Source organism: Dama dama, chromosome 14 (genome assembly GCF_033118175.1).
Source record: "Dama dama isolate Ldn47 chromosome 14, ASM3311817v1, whole genome shotgun sequence".
In the NCBI taxonomy this organism is placed as follows: Eukaryota; Metazoa; Chordata; class Mammalia; order Artiodactyla; family Cervidae; genus Dama; species Dama dama.
In genome coordinates, this window is record NC_083694.1 from 51,343,201 (window position 1) to 51,358,029 (window position 14,829).

Genomic DNA, 14,829 nt, shown 5'->3' on the forward strand with positions numbered 1-14,829 from the left:
TGTTTGTCCTTTCATCTTAATCATAAATGGATGTTGAATTTTGTCAAAAGATTATTCTGCATCTATTGAGATGTTTTTCATTCTTCAGTTGGTTAATGTGGTGTGTCACATTGATTGATTTGCATATACTGAAGAATCCTTGCATCCCTGGGGTGAATCCCGCTTGATTATGGTGTATGATCTTTTTGATGTATTGTTGGATTCTACTGATATTTAGTGGTATTTTGTTAAGGATTTTTGTGCCTATGGTCATCAGTGATATTGGCCAGTAATTCTTTTTTGAGTATATCTTTGCGCATATCTTTTTTGAGCATATCTTTTGGTATCAGGGCGATAGTGGTTCCATAAGATGAACTTCGGAGTGTTTCTTGCTCTACAACTTGATGAAATAGTAGCAGAAGGATAGATGTTAACTCTTTAACTGTTGGATAGAATTGTCCTGTGGAGCCATCTGGTCCTGGACTTTTGTTTTCTGGAAGTTTTTAAATCAGTTTCAATTTCAGTGCTTGTGATTGGTCTGTTCATGTTTTCTCTTGCTTCCTGGTTCAGTTTTAGAAGGTTGTACCTTTCTAAGGATTTGTCCATTTCTTCTAAGTTGTCCATTTTATTAGTATATAGTTGCTTGTGGGAGTCTGTTGATCCTCTGTTTCTGTGATGTCAGTTGTAACTTATATTTTCATTTCTAATTTTATTGATATGAGTCCTTTTCCTTTTTTTCTTGATAAGTCTGGATAAAGCTTTATCAATTTTGCTATCAGTTTTTAATCTCATTGATATTTTCTCATTGATCTCTTATTGTTTTCTTCATTTCTATATCATTTATTTGTGCTCTCATCTTTAAGATTTCTTTCCTTGTACTAACTTTTGTACTAACCTTGTATGAACTAGTTTCTGTTAGTTTTTTTTATTACCAAACTAACAAGCCCTACTTGTCAAAGTAATTTTTATCCTTTGGTCTGATCTACAAGCAAGTAGCCTAGGAGACCTGAGGCTCAGAATGTCTACCCCTAGAGATAACTCCAATCTCTCCTATGCATTCTCCAACCTTCCCAGCAGTGGCTGAGACTTATGGACACAGCAGAATCATGAGGACTGGTCATGTCCAGGATCATGACCTGAATCAACAGTGAGGGCCCTGCTCTTCAATGGCTCTTGAACACTGAGTATGTTCCCCTTTCTGTGTATTAACCCAGTGAACAGCCTCAGAAATAAGTGCAAAGGGAAGAGACAACCCAGAAAGAATACAGAACTTGCTTAAATGGTAATGTTTCAGATCACAGACAACTCAGTGCTTTAATCTTTTATCAGTGTCTGGAGGTTCCTGATGTATAAAATGAGAAAACTGAATAATACATCAGAGAAAGCAGCAGTAAGTTTACACTGAGGGCCTCTTTATTTTTGACCATATCTTTAGAAACATCCAACCACAGGTAGCTTCATATGTGTCAAAAGCTCCAAGTCCATCTAATGAAATTTAGGTTCATCTTTCTGGCTCTTTAGGACACTTGTCCTCCAAGCCCCCTTTTCCTCTCAGAGTCAACTTTTTCCTCTGCTATCCTGCACCTTTGCTGAATCATTTTTTCTTCTCATATTCACTTTGAGCAGATATCTGAAACCATGAGTTTCTGTTCCCTTATGATGCAAATCTGTCCTAGCTTTTAGTATCCAAGAAAATTTGTGATATAGGCAATCAACTAGGCAAGGAAATTTACTGGTATATAATGGGCTCAGGATGATAGAATGCATGACCTTCACACTGTGGACAGGAGATAGAGCTAATCCAAATGGTCCTGGGACGTCCTAAGTCCTTCAGAATCTCAAACAGTTCAGCCCGACACTGTGCAAGTCTCTGTGGTTGATGGATTCCCCTAGACTGCAAACTCTGGGGGACAGGATACAGCTCTTTATTTAAACTGGGCAGTGTGGAAGTGTGTCGCAGCATCTTCTCCATGATAGCCATGGAGAGAATGTTTCCACGCATGCTGAAGGACTTGAGCTGGAAGCAATGGCTCAGGGCAGGCAGGATGGCTTCAAGATGGAAGTCCCTAATCCCACACATGTTTAAGTCCAGTGTTTCAAGTGTGCCTGCAACTTTCTCCAGGAGAACTGAGAGGAGCTCAGCATTGGAGTACGTCAGGAGGTCACCACTCATATCCAGGCCCTTCAGCTGACTAATGTTTGGACATTGGGACAGATGGGTCAAGTCTGAATCCGTAAGGAGAGAGTGAGTTATAGCAAGGTTATCCAAGGGAGTCATCAGGCACCTGGGGAGAAAAATAGCGTTATTTTCAAATCTGGGGTGGACTGTGACCTCAAGTTAGGAGATAACAGATCTGTCCAAGGCCAAGTGTGGTCTGACCATCTGATAATGATCAAACCGAGAATGCCCAGTTTTATTTCAGCCAGAATCATTTCATCTTCCTTATGTGACTGGATTAAATACATACAATCTCAAATACTCTCTTTTCTGAAGTGTCAAGCCCAGTAAGACATATTCCACTTCATTATGAGAATGAATGGAGGTAATGGAATAGACTAAAACAAATTCAGGAGAGCCTGACATCTTGTTGCAATCAAGTGTGTGCTGTACCGTGCTTAGTTGCAGTCATGTCTGACTCTTTGTGACCACATAGATTGTAGCCTGCCAGGCTCCTTGGTCCATGGGGATTCTTCAGGCAGGAATACTGTGGTGGAGATTCTCTCCAGAGGATCTTCCCAACCCAGGGATCGAACCCAGGTCTCCCACATTGCAGGCAAATTCGTTACCATCTGAGCCACCAAGGAAGCCCCAATAAAGTATGGGCATCACTGAATTTTGGTCATAAGAGACATGCTTAAGGGGCGGTCCTAAGATGGCAGAGGAATAGGACAGGAAGACCACTTTCTCCCCCACAAATTCATCAAAAGATCATTTGAATGCTGAGCAATTTGCACAAACCAACTTCTGAATGCTGGTGGAGGACACCAGGCACCCAGAAAGGCAGCCCATTCTCTTTGAAAGGAGGTAGGACAAAATATAAAAGACAAAAAGAGAGACAAAAGAGTTAGGGATGGAGACCTGTCCCGGGGAGGGAGTCGTGAAGGAGGAGAAGTTCCCAAACACCAGGAAACCCTCTCACTGGCAGGTCTGTGGGGAGTTTTGGAATTTCAGAGGGCAGCATAACTGGGAGGAGGGGGAAAAAAACCCACAGAATAAGCACCTAACTGCAACTTCCAGCAGAGAAGTAGCCCAGATGTTCACATCCGCTACTAGCGAGTGGGGGCTGAACAGGGAGGCGTGGATTGCATGCTTAGGGTAAGGATTGGGCCTGAATGCCCTGAGGATAAACTGAGGGAGCTAACTTGAGATAGCAACCCAAACTGTGGGATAGCCAGAGACAGAAAAAAAAAAGAGAGATAGAGAGTACATTCCCTTGAAAAGTTCTAACCTAAGGTGCAGCCTGGCCCACTCACAGAACAAAGGACTGAGCAAACACCAAAGGAGAGCTAGCCGGCTGTGGACCGATCTATCCCCACACCAGAGGAAGAGAGGCAGGCAGGCGACAGCCAGAGCCGGAAGACAAGGGGCAATTTCAGCCCCAGAGAAGGCATCCTGCACCAAACTGTGAGCAGGCTCCCAGCCAAGTCTTCCTGGGATCCTGGATGGTTGACATCTGCCAGGAGGGTCGCAGCCAGAGATCAGCTCCCGAGAGGAGACACATGGCACACCTGAGATGGTGCTTTTGCAGTGCACCCAGGAAACTGAGCGGCTGGGATCGGGGAGGTGATTAAGACATACTGGCCACCCGGGACAGTGCCCTCACCAAGCATCTGGTCGCCTGAGTTGCTCGGACCTGGGAAGGACACGAATCGCACGTCCAACTGTTTCTGTGCCTTTGTGGTGTACCTGATAACCTGAACCTGATCAGCTTAGACCTCAGAAGTGCACAAAATCCAGGGCCCACTTAGGACAGTTCCCCTGTAGAGCAACCTGGAGCCTGAGCAGTGTAGACTGGGAAAGCACATGCTGTGGTGAGCTGAGACAAAGCCTGTGGTCCATACACTGCAAGCATTCCCCACACACGCCAGTGATATTTGTTTGCTGAGTTCCTCCCTCCCCACATCCCAACTGAACAAGTGAGCCTAAATAAATGACCACCTTCGCCCCCTTGTGCCAGGGTGGAAATTAGAAACTGAAGAGACTTGCAAACAGAAGAAGCCAAAATAAACAAAGAAGATAGAACCACCTGGAAGTGACAGGTGCAACAGATTAAAACCCTGTAGTTAGCATTGACTAAGCATTGGAAGGGGCCTATGGAGCTTGAGAAGAAGTATAAGCTGGAACAAGGAGCTATCTGAAACTAAACAGACTCCACACTGCCCTCAACAGCTCCAGAGAAATTCCTAAATACAGTTTCACTATTATCATTTTTTAATTTTTTAGTTCTTTATTACTCATTTAATTTTCTTTTTTATAACCTACTATTACTTTGCAAAAAAAGACCCTATTTTTAAAGCAAATTTCATATATATATTTTATAATTTTTCTGGTTGATTTTATATTTTTAATATTGTATCTTTGAAAGTCTAACCCCTACTCTAGATTTTAATCTTTGCTTTTTGGTATTTATCAATTTTGTACCTTTAAGAATCTAAGCTTCAGTACCCATTTTTACTTAAGGGTATGATCCCTGAATTGGTTGCTCTCTCCACTTTTGGCTCTCCCTTTTCTCCCCCAGGTCACCTCTGTCTCCTCCCTCCCCCTTCTCTTCTCTACTTAACTCTGTGAATCTCTCTGGGTGTTCTGGGCTGTGGAGAACACTTAGGGAACTGATTACTGGCTAGATTGGTCTCTCCTCTTTTGACTCCGCCTCTTCTCCTCCTGATCACCTCTATCTCCCTCCTTCCTCTTCTCTTCTCCATGTAACTCTGTGAACCTCTCTGGGTGTCCCTCACTGTGGGGAATCTTTGCACCATTAACCTAGATGTTTTATCATCTCTGCTGTATAGATGGAGAAGTCTTGAGGCTACTGTAAGAATAAGACTGAAAGCCAGAGGCAGGAGGCTTAAATCCAAAATGTGACAACACCAGAAAACTCCTGACTCCAGAGAACATTAATCGACAAGAGCTCATCCAAAAGCCTCCTTACCTACACTGAAACCAAGCTCCACTCAAGAGCCAACAAGTTCCAGAGCAAGACAGCGCCATGCTAATTCTCCAGCAATGGGGGAACAGAGCCCTGAGCATTAAAATGCAGGCTGCCCAAAGTCACACCAAAGACATAGACATCTCAAAACTCACTACTGTACATTTCATTGCACTCCAGAGAGAAGAGATCCAGCTCCACCCACCAGAACACCAACACAAGCTTCCCTAAATGGGAAACCTTGACAAGCCACTAGCCCAACTCCACCCACAGGGAGCAACCTCCACAATTAAGAGGAACCACAAACTTCCAGCATGCAGAAAGGCCACCCCAAACACAGCAATCTAAACAAAATGAAAAGACAGAGGAATATTCAGCAGGTAAAGGAACATGATAAATGCCCACCAAACCAAACAAAAGAGGAGGCAATAGGGACTCTACCTGAAAAGAATTCAGAATAATGATAGTAAAGATGATCTTTACTATCTTTAAACTATCTTTAAAATCTTGAAAACAAAATGGAGTTACAGGTAAATAGACTAGAGAAAAGGACTGAGAAGATGAAAGAAATGTTTAACAAGGACCTAGAAGAAATAAAAAAGAGTCAATCAATAATGAATAATGCAATAACTGAATTCAAAAGCACTCTGGAGGGAACCAACAATAGAATAGGTGAGACAGAAGACAGGATAAGTGAAGTGGAAGATAGAATGGTGTAAATAAAGGAAACAGAGAGGAAAAAAGAACTAGAAGAAATGAGGACAACCTCAGAGACCTCTGGGACAATGGTAAATGCCCCAACATTCGAATCATAGGAGTCCCAGAAGAAGACAAAAAGAAAGGTCATGAGAAAATACTTGAGGAGATAACAGTTGAAAACTTCCCTAAAATGGGGAAGGAAATAGCCACCCAAATCCAAGAGACCCAGAGAGTCCCAAACAGGATAAACCCAAGGCGAAACACCCCAAGACACATATTAATAAAATTAATGAAGAACAAACACAAAGAGCAAATATTAAAAGCAGCAAGGGAAAAGCAACAAATAACACACAAGGGGATTCCCGTAAGGACAACAGCTGATCTTTCAACAGAAACTCTTCAGGCCAGAAGGGAATGGCAGGACATATTCAAAGTAATGAAAGAGAAAAACCTACACCCAGATGACTGTACCCAGCAAGGATCTCATTCAGGTATGAAGGAGAATTTAAAAGCTTTACAAAGAATCAAAAGCTGAGAGAATTCAGCACCACCAAACCAACTCTTCAACAAATGCTAAAGAATCTTTTCTAGACAGGAAACACAGAAAAGGTGTATAAATTTGAACCCAAAACAACAAAGTAAATGACAATGGGATCATACTTATCAATAATTACCTTAAATGTAAATGGGATGAATGTCCCAACCAAAAGACAAAGCCTGGCTGAATGGATACAAAAACAAGGTCCCTGTATATGCTGTCTACAAGAGACTCACCTGAAAACAAGGGACACATACAGACTGAAATTGAAGGGCTAGGAAAAGATATTTCATGCAAATGGAGACCAAAAGAAAGCAGGAGTAGCAATACTCATATCAGATAAAATAGACTTTGAAATAAAAACTGAAAAGAGACAAAGAAGAACACTACATAATGATCGAAGGATCAATCCAAGAAGAAGATATAACAACTATAAACATATATGCACCAACATAGGAGTACTGCAATATGTAAGGCAAATGCTAACAAGTATGAAAGGGGAAATTAACAATAATGCAATAATAGTGGAAGACTTTAATACCCCATTCACACCTATGAATAGATCAGCTAAAATAATGTCACCGTCTGTATGGAAATACAAAAAAATCTCGAATAGCCAAAGCAATCTTGAGACAGAAGAATGGAAATGAAGGAATCAACCTGCCTGACTTCAGCCTATACTACAAAACTACAGTCATTAAGACAGTATGGTACTGGCACAAAGACAGAAATATAGATTAATGGAACAAAATAGAAAGCCCAGAGATAAATCCACGCACCTATGGACACCTTTTCTTTGACAAAGGAGGCATGAATATACAATGGAGAAAAGACAATCTCTTGAACAAGCGGTGGTGGGAAAACTGGTCAACCACTTGTAAAAGAATGAAACTAGAACATTTTCTAACACCATACACAAAAATAAAATCAAAATAGACTAAAGATCTAAATGTAACATGAGAAACTACAAAACTCTTACAGGAAAACATAGGCAAAACACTCTCTGACATAAATCACAGCAGGATCTTCTATGACCTATCTCCCAGAGTAATGGAAATAAAAGCAAAAATAAACAAATGGAACCTAATTAAACTTAAAAGGTTTTGCACAATGAAGGAAGCTATAATCAAGGTGAAAAGACAGCCTTCAGAATGGGAGAAAATAGTAAACGAAGCAGCTGACAAAGAATTAATCTCCAAAATACACAAGCAGCTCCTGCAGCTCAATTCCAGAAAAATAAACGATCCAGTCAAAAAGTGGGCCAAAGCAAAGAACTAAACAGACATTTCTCCAAAGAACACATACAGATGGCTAACAAACACATGAAAAGATGCTCAACATCACTCATTATCAGAGAAATGCAAATCAAAACCACAATGAGGTACCATTACACACCAGTCAGGAAGACTGTTACACTGTTGGTGGGAATGCCAACTAGTATAGCTGCTATGGAGAACAGTGTGGAGATTTCTTAAAAAACTGGAAATAGAACTGCCATATGACCCAGCAATCCCACTTCTGGGCATACACACAGAGGAAACCAGATCTGAAAGAGACACGTGCACCCCAATGTTCATCGCAGCACTGTTTATAATAGCCAGGACATGGAAGCAACCTAGATGCCCATCAGCAGACGAATGGATAAGGAAGCTGTGGTACATATACACCATGGAATATTACTCAGCTGTTAAAAAGAATTCATTTGAATCAGTTCTAATGAGATGGATGAAACTGGAGCCCCTTATACAGAGTGAAGTAAGCCAGAAAGATAAAGACCATTACAGTATACTAACACATATATATGGAATTTAGGAAGATGGTAATGATAACCCTATATGTAAAACAGAAAAAAAGACACAGATGTACAGAACAGACTTTTGGACTCTGTGGGAGAAGGCGAGGGTGGGATGTTTTGAGAGAACAGCATCGAAACATGTTATCTATGGTGAAACAGATCACCAGCCCAGGTTGGATGCATGAGACAAGTGCTTGGGCCTGGTGCACTGGGAAGACCCAGAGGAATCGGGTAATGAAGGAGATGGGAGGGGGGATCGGGATGGGGAATACATGTAAATCCATGGCTGATTCATGTCAATGTATGACAAAAACCACTACAATATTGTAATTAGCCTCCAACTAATAAAAATAAATGGAAAAAAAAAGTAGGCCAAAGAACTAAACATACATTTCTCCAAAGAAGACATACAGATGGATAACAAACACATGAAAGGATGCTCAACATCACTCATTGTCAGAGAAATGCAAATCAAAACCACAATAAGGTTCCATCTCATGCCAGTCAGAATGGCTGTTATCAAAAAGTCTACAAAAAATAAATGCTGGAAAGGGTGTGGAGAAAAGGGAACTCTTACTCTGTTGGTGGGAATGCAAACTAGTACAGCCACTATGGAAAACAGTATGGCAATTTCTTAAATAAATGAAAATAGAACTGCCATATGACCCAGCAATCCCACTGTTGGGCATACACACTGAGGAAACCAGAATTGAAAGAGACCTGTGTACCCCAAAGTTCATCACAGCACTGTTTACAATAGCTAGGACATGGAAGCAACCTAGATATCCATTGGCAGACAAATGGATAAGAAAGCTGTTGTACATATACACAATGGAATATTACTCAGCTCTTAAAAAGAATGCATTTGAATCAGTTCTAATGAGGTGGATGAAACTGGAGCCTATTATACAGAGTGAAGTAAGTCAGAAAGAAAAACAGCAATACAGTATATTAATGCATATGAATGGAATTTAGAAAGATGGTAACAGTGAACCTATATGTGAGACAATAAAAGAGACACAGATGAAAAGAACAGACTTTTGAATTCTGTGGGAGAAGGCAAGGGTGGGATGATTTGAGAGAATAGCAATGAAACATGTATATTACCATATGTGAAATAGATAGCCAGTCCAGGTTAGATGCATGAGACAGGACACTCAGGGCTGGTGCACTGGGATGATAGGATAGGGAGGGAGGTGGTAGGGGAACTCAGGATGGGGAACACAGGTACACCCATGGCTGATTCATGTCAATGTATGGCAAAAACCACTAGAATATTGTAAAGTAATTAGCCTCCAATTAATATCACTAAATTAATTTTTTTTTTTTTTTAAAAGAGACTTAAAGTGCTTCTTATTCAAGCTTACTTAGGCACATGATTTGACCTGAGGCAGTCTTATCTCGGCCTTCCCAGGTGGCTCAGTGGGTAAAGAATCTGCCTGCAGTGCAGGCGTCATAAGAGAGGTGAATTCAATCCCTGGGTTGGGACGATCCTCTGGAGAAGGGCATGGCAACCCACCCCGTATTCAGGCCTGGAGAATCCCATGGATAGAGGAGCCTGGCAGACTATAGTCCATAGGGTTTTAAAGAGTCAGGTGCAACTGAAGTGACTGAGCATGCACACACACCCTTATCTCAAGTCATCTGGGTGATATGCATAGAGGATCAATTTGGGGAAGATCCATGACAACATCCATTGGAAATAACAGTCTGCAGTGGCTCACTTACATCCCTACATTATTTGCAAGCCAGCTACCAGTTTTTAAGATCTCTTGACTCCTGTTCTATAACCATCATCTCCAGAATCATGCATTTACTATATGTTAATTACCTTATCTGGATAAAAAGATAACCTCTTACAGACCTGGAATTTGAGACAGTCTCCTTGCGGTCACAAAACTGGAGAGCATGGAGCTTTCATTAAATACTCAGGACTGATGGAGATTTCCCTTTTCAAAGTCCCCCTTCCCTTACCTATTTTTCCAAAGTCATCTAGGAAAGACATCTCTTCCTAATAGAGAAATTGTGCTGTGCTCAGTCACTTCAGTCATGTCCAACTCTTTGCAACCTATGGACTATAGCCCGCCAGGCTCCTCTGCCCATGGCATTCTCCATGCAAGGATACTGGAGTGGGTTATCATGCCCTCCTTCAATGGACCTTCCCGACCTAGGAATCGAACCCATATCTCCAGTATCTCCTGCACTGCAGGCAGGTTCTATACCCACTGAGCCACCTGGGAAGCCCAGTGAAAAAATTACATACCTACTACCCGTACATCCTAACACTTAGTCTGTATCTTCCTAGAAGAGTGGCCCTTTCCATATCCTCCATCCTAGTTTGGGCCACTACCTTGATTTGGGTGGTTATATGATATCACAGTTCAGGATAGAGTAGCAAAGGGAGGCACGCTTTTGACATTATAGCATTGGGTACACTGCTCCCAGGTCAGTGGTGCACACTCACCTGAGCATCGGGTTCAGGCAGCCTTCAAGGAAGGAGGGAGTCTCTAAATACAGATCCCGGAGGTGGTACAACTTGCGGAACTGAGAGATAATTTGGACAATGTGATAATACTCTTCCTCCTCTTCAATTGCTAGCCCATGGATGTGGGAGAGATGGAGTCTCTGTATATTACTCATTTGGCCCAAGAAAAGAGCAAACATGGCCAGAGTGGACAGATGCCAAATGCAATTCACTTCCACTTCCTGAATACAGTCCAGTTGCACTATACCCAGGACCTGCACAATATTTTCTAAGGACATTGAAGTGACCTTCAGCTTATTAGAGCACAGGTGTATGGAAGCTTTTCTCTGCTCCACCCACCTCGTGAGGTAGATGAGGAAGTCATCTGTGGTACTTTCCTTGAAGTGCAGTTCTATGAACACCTCTAAAGGAGCCAAGGGCTGCTCTGTCCTTGACCTGACCTCAGCCACTGGTGTCATTGATGAGCTCGAGGATACATGGACACTTGATCCAGACCACATTTTCCAGAAGTCCTGGCCAGTATTCCTTAAATCCAGCACCCGCAGTTTGCACCTCCTGTGGGGAAACAGAAGATTGGCTGTTTGAATGAAACCACGGAATGAAACCACAGACTTAGAATTGAGGCTACACTCTGACTTCCCACCTGAGATTATACTTGACATTCCTACAGCCTTGCCCTCTTCTTTCCTCTCTGCCTCACCTGTCTGCTTTTCCCCTTCCATCCTTCCTCAGTCTCTGCTTCTAGTACCCATAAGCATAACTAGAAGGCTGCCAGGCATGTTCTTTTAGGTTTCCTGGCATCTTAGGCACTCTCACTGCCAGAAGGCATTTCCCCAAATTGAGCTCAGCAATAGCCAAGGACTCTGAGAGTCTTCATTAACATCATCAAAAGTCTCTGGTCCATCCTTTGACCATTCACTCTCTTGACCCCAAGTGTTTCTTCATGATGTCTAGCAACCTACTAGACTACCTGGATTAGACTTACTTGGAATGTTTTTTCTGGGCAATCAGGATATCAAGACCATCCAGAACTGCTTGTAAGGTCCCCATGTGAGGCTTTTGCATCAGGCCCCCGAGAGGCAGACGGACAAAGGGCCAGGCATACACCATGGCCTTCAGGGTCTCACTTCGACTCCCACAGAAGGCTTCCATGAAGAGTGGGGGGAAGAGTTCAATGGGCAGATACTCCAGAGCAGTGATGGCTGAGGCCTCATCCCTCAGCAGGCTCACTGCTGCCAGGTTCAAGAGTCTGGGTCGGGTCTGGAGACTCATCCTGACTTGGTTCCAAAAGGAATCCTGTGGGTACTTCCAAGGAACAAGACATTCTTTTCAGGCCAATCAGGAGCACACTTCAGTTTGTTTCTCCCCACCCTTGAGAGGAACCTACTCAGGGCTAAGGCCACTGCTCTAGTGGTGGTGGAATTGTTGCAGGGAAGAGCCAATTCTCTCTCCAAAATGGATCTTTCTCTTTGACTTGAACCTGTTGCTTTTGTTATTATAATCATACATAATGGCCTGCCTCAGGGAACCCTGGCCCTCTGCCTGAAGACTAAAAGCATCTTTTTTCAGTTCACTGGGAGATAATTTGCCCCTGCCCAACTGTGAATGACACAAGAATGAAGAGATTAACACACCCCTTCCCCAAAGATGGACATTCCAGGAGATACTTGCAAGATATTATTGCCTTTCTACTTTACTTCCTCAACTCCTCCTGCTCTCTGTTCTGTAAAAGAATCTGGCACCCAGCCTCTAAAAAGATGGTTATTTTGAGACATTAGTTTGCCATCTTCTTGATAAGGCTGTTTTCTGAATAGAAGTCATATTCCTTGCCTCAACACCTAGCCTCTCATCTCTTGAACTCATTGGCCTGTTGTGGGAGTGAGCAAACCAGGCTTGGGCCTGGTGACAGAAGTGCCTTAGTGCCAGTTGTCTGTCACAAGTAGAGGGGGGGAAATGCAACCACTGATTCATCCACTGCTTTGCTTAATAATGTTCTACTGGGAAGTGGTTACTGGGAGCTGGAGGCTGAGCTTCGTCCTTTCAGAAGAAAATGCTTAAAATATCACTTAGAGCCTTAAAAGTATGGGAATAAGAGCATCATGTGGACCAACACAGCTTCCATCTTGAGTTCCCACAGTTAACTGGGATGGGAAAGGTCAGGAGATACCCCTAAAATGAATGCTGTATGTGTACAAATTAAATATTTTAAATTTCAGAAAATAAAATTCCAAACAAACATCTTTCATTAAAAGAGGCATCTGCTTGATTGCTACTGCTGCTAAGTCACTTCAGTTGTGTCTGACTCTGTGTGACCCCATCCCTGGGATTCTCCAGGCAAGAACACTGGAGTGGGTTGCCATTTCCTTTTCCAATGCATAAAAGTGAAAAGTGAAAGTGAAGTCATCTCTTCGAAACCCCATGAACTGCAGCCTACCAGGCTCCTTCGTCCATGGGATTTTCCAGGCAAGTGTACTGGAGTGGGGTGCCATTGCCTTCTCCATCTGCTTGATTAAGACATTTAAAAATTATATAAACCAAAGCACTAATCCAAATATTTGGGATTAAGTCTAAACTACTTTAGAGGCCAAAACAAAACCTTAAATGAGTATATCTGAAAATATACTTTTATTCATTTATTTTTATTTATTCATTTTGGCCACATCACCTGTAGGATCTTTGTTCCTGGACCAGAGATTGAACAAGTTCCCTCTGCAGTGGAAGAGCAGAACCTTAACCACTGGAGCCCCAGAGAAGTCTCAAGAAATACTTTTTAAAAGCTCTCCTGCCATCCCAAGGTGCGTGCTACCATTCAACACCAGTTGACCATGGGTAAAATGAAGGTGTCCTTAGTTGTGTCTGTAACTTACCAGCTCTGATGTGGGTGGCAGGCTGCTCAGATCTCAGACACGGTGGAGAGCCCAGGTGGTGCCTCTGGAGCTGGAAGATTCTGTATACTTTCTTTGATACTGGGGCTTTTATAGACCTTTCTAATCACATCTTATTCTTTCCTACTACCAACAGCCAATCAGAAAATGATACCTGATAATGTTTCACACTGCCCCTCTGGTTAATCCTGATTTAGTCCTTGTCAATCTCCAGAGGAATGAATGGAATCAGATTACATTCAGGAAAGATAAAGAATGAGAGAAGGCTATTGACTTCAAAGGCTCCTTCCTAGGTCCATTCTAGAAATATTGATTGGGCTTTACCAATACCAACAGAAGTAGCTGTGGGTGTGAGACCATGAAGGAGTTATTGACTTGAGACAGCAGATAAGATAAACAAAACTTTAAAGCATCATTGGGGATCTTTGGCCATTAAAAATTATCAGAATGTCCAAGAATTAAAGCTACTTCACAAAGACAGTAGTGTTGTTCTGAAAAGAAACAAAATAAGCCATCCACTTATCAAGTGTCACTTAGATATTGTTTGACACATGGAGATCAGGAGTCTATTCAGGAAGGAAAGGGTTTAGGAGATGTGATTGGTTTTCCAATCTTAGGTCAAGACTTCTCTGAAGGAGATCAGTTCAAAATCACATTGAGAAGTAAGGGTGGAGGCTAGGTAGTTGGAACTGGGCATTCCAAAACAGAAAGTGTAACTCAAATATTGTAAAATGAACTTTATTTTCCTCTCTCTTGGGGAAGAAGAAGATTTAAAGCCTTTTCTCTTGGTTGTGTTTGTAAATTAAAGGGAGTGACTAAAAGGAAACTGTCACTTTTGAGGGAGTTTTCTCCCAGAAATTTGGTATCAGCACCACAAATTGGCTTGAAAACATTATTTGTTTTCACTTTAAAATGTTTAAGTGAGAAATTGAAACTGAGTGGGGCCCTGTGGGTCTCCCAAGCACAGAGGTCTTTCTGTCCCCCACTTCTTGTAGGCAAGACTTCAGCCTCCATGAGCTTACCTGAGTTCCCAGGGATGGATTCCAACAGTTGCTAATCAAGGGAGGATCAGGCAAGAAATCACCTGAGGAAAGATTAAAGGGACCTTAGAAGCTCATCAAGTTTAGGAGACCAGAACACCCTAAACCCTGCACATACCCTAATCTTATCAGAGACTCAACCTTTGACTCACTGTTATCAAAACTCTCATCAAGTTCTCTGGGTTTGAGACACATCATATTTTTTGAGGCAGAAGCATGGTGTGTCTACCTTTGCCTGCCAAGGCAATAAAGCTAGGTTTT

General features: G+C 42.3%; 1 protein-coding gene across 1 annotated transcript; it reads right to left on the reverse strand.

The window, feature by feature from the left end:
- Positions 1 to 1,708: 1,708 nt before the first annotated feature.
- On the reverse strand, positions 1,709 to 11,915 carry LOC133068870 (PRAME family member 12-like). Its single transcript, XM_061159801.1, has 3 exons — positions 11,629 to 11,915; positions 10,623 to 11,198; positions 1,709 to 2,264 (listed from the first exon to the last, which is right to left on the reverse strand). The coding sequence occupies exons 1-3, from the start codon at positions 11,913 to 11,915 to the stop codon at positions 1,709 to 1,711; spliced, it is 1,419 nt and encodes a 472-aa protein (XP_061015784.1).
- Positions 11,916 to 14,829: the final 2,914 nt, after the last annotated feature.

Excerpts from the sequence above, each read along its gene's own strand:
- LOC133068870 (XM_061159801.1), bottom strand. The coding sequence starts at position 11,915 with ATGAGTCTCCAGACCCGACCCAGACTCTTGAACCTGGCAGCAGTGAGC. Across the intron at positions 11,199-11,628 it reads GCCCAGAAAAAACATTCCAA|GAGGTGCAAACTGCGGGTGC; the intron begins GTAAGTCTAATC and ends GTTTCCCCACAG. Across the intron at positions 2,265-10,622 it reads TGCCTGAACCCGATGCTCAG|GTGCCTGATGACTCCCTTGG; the intron begins GTGAGTGTGCAC and ends TTTTCTCCCCAG.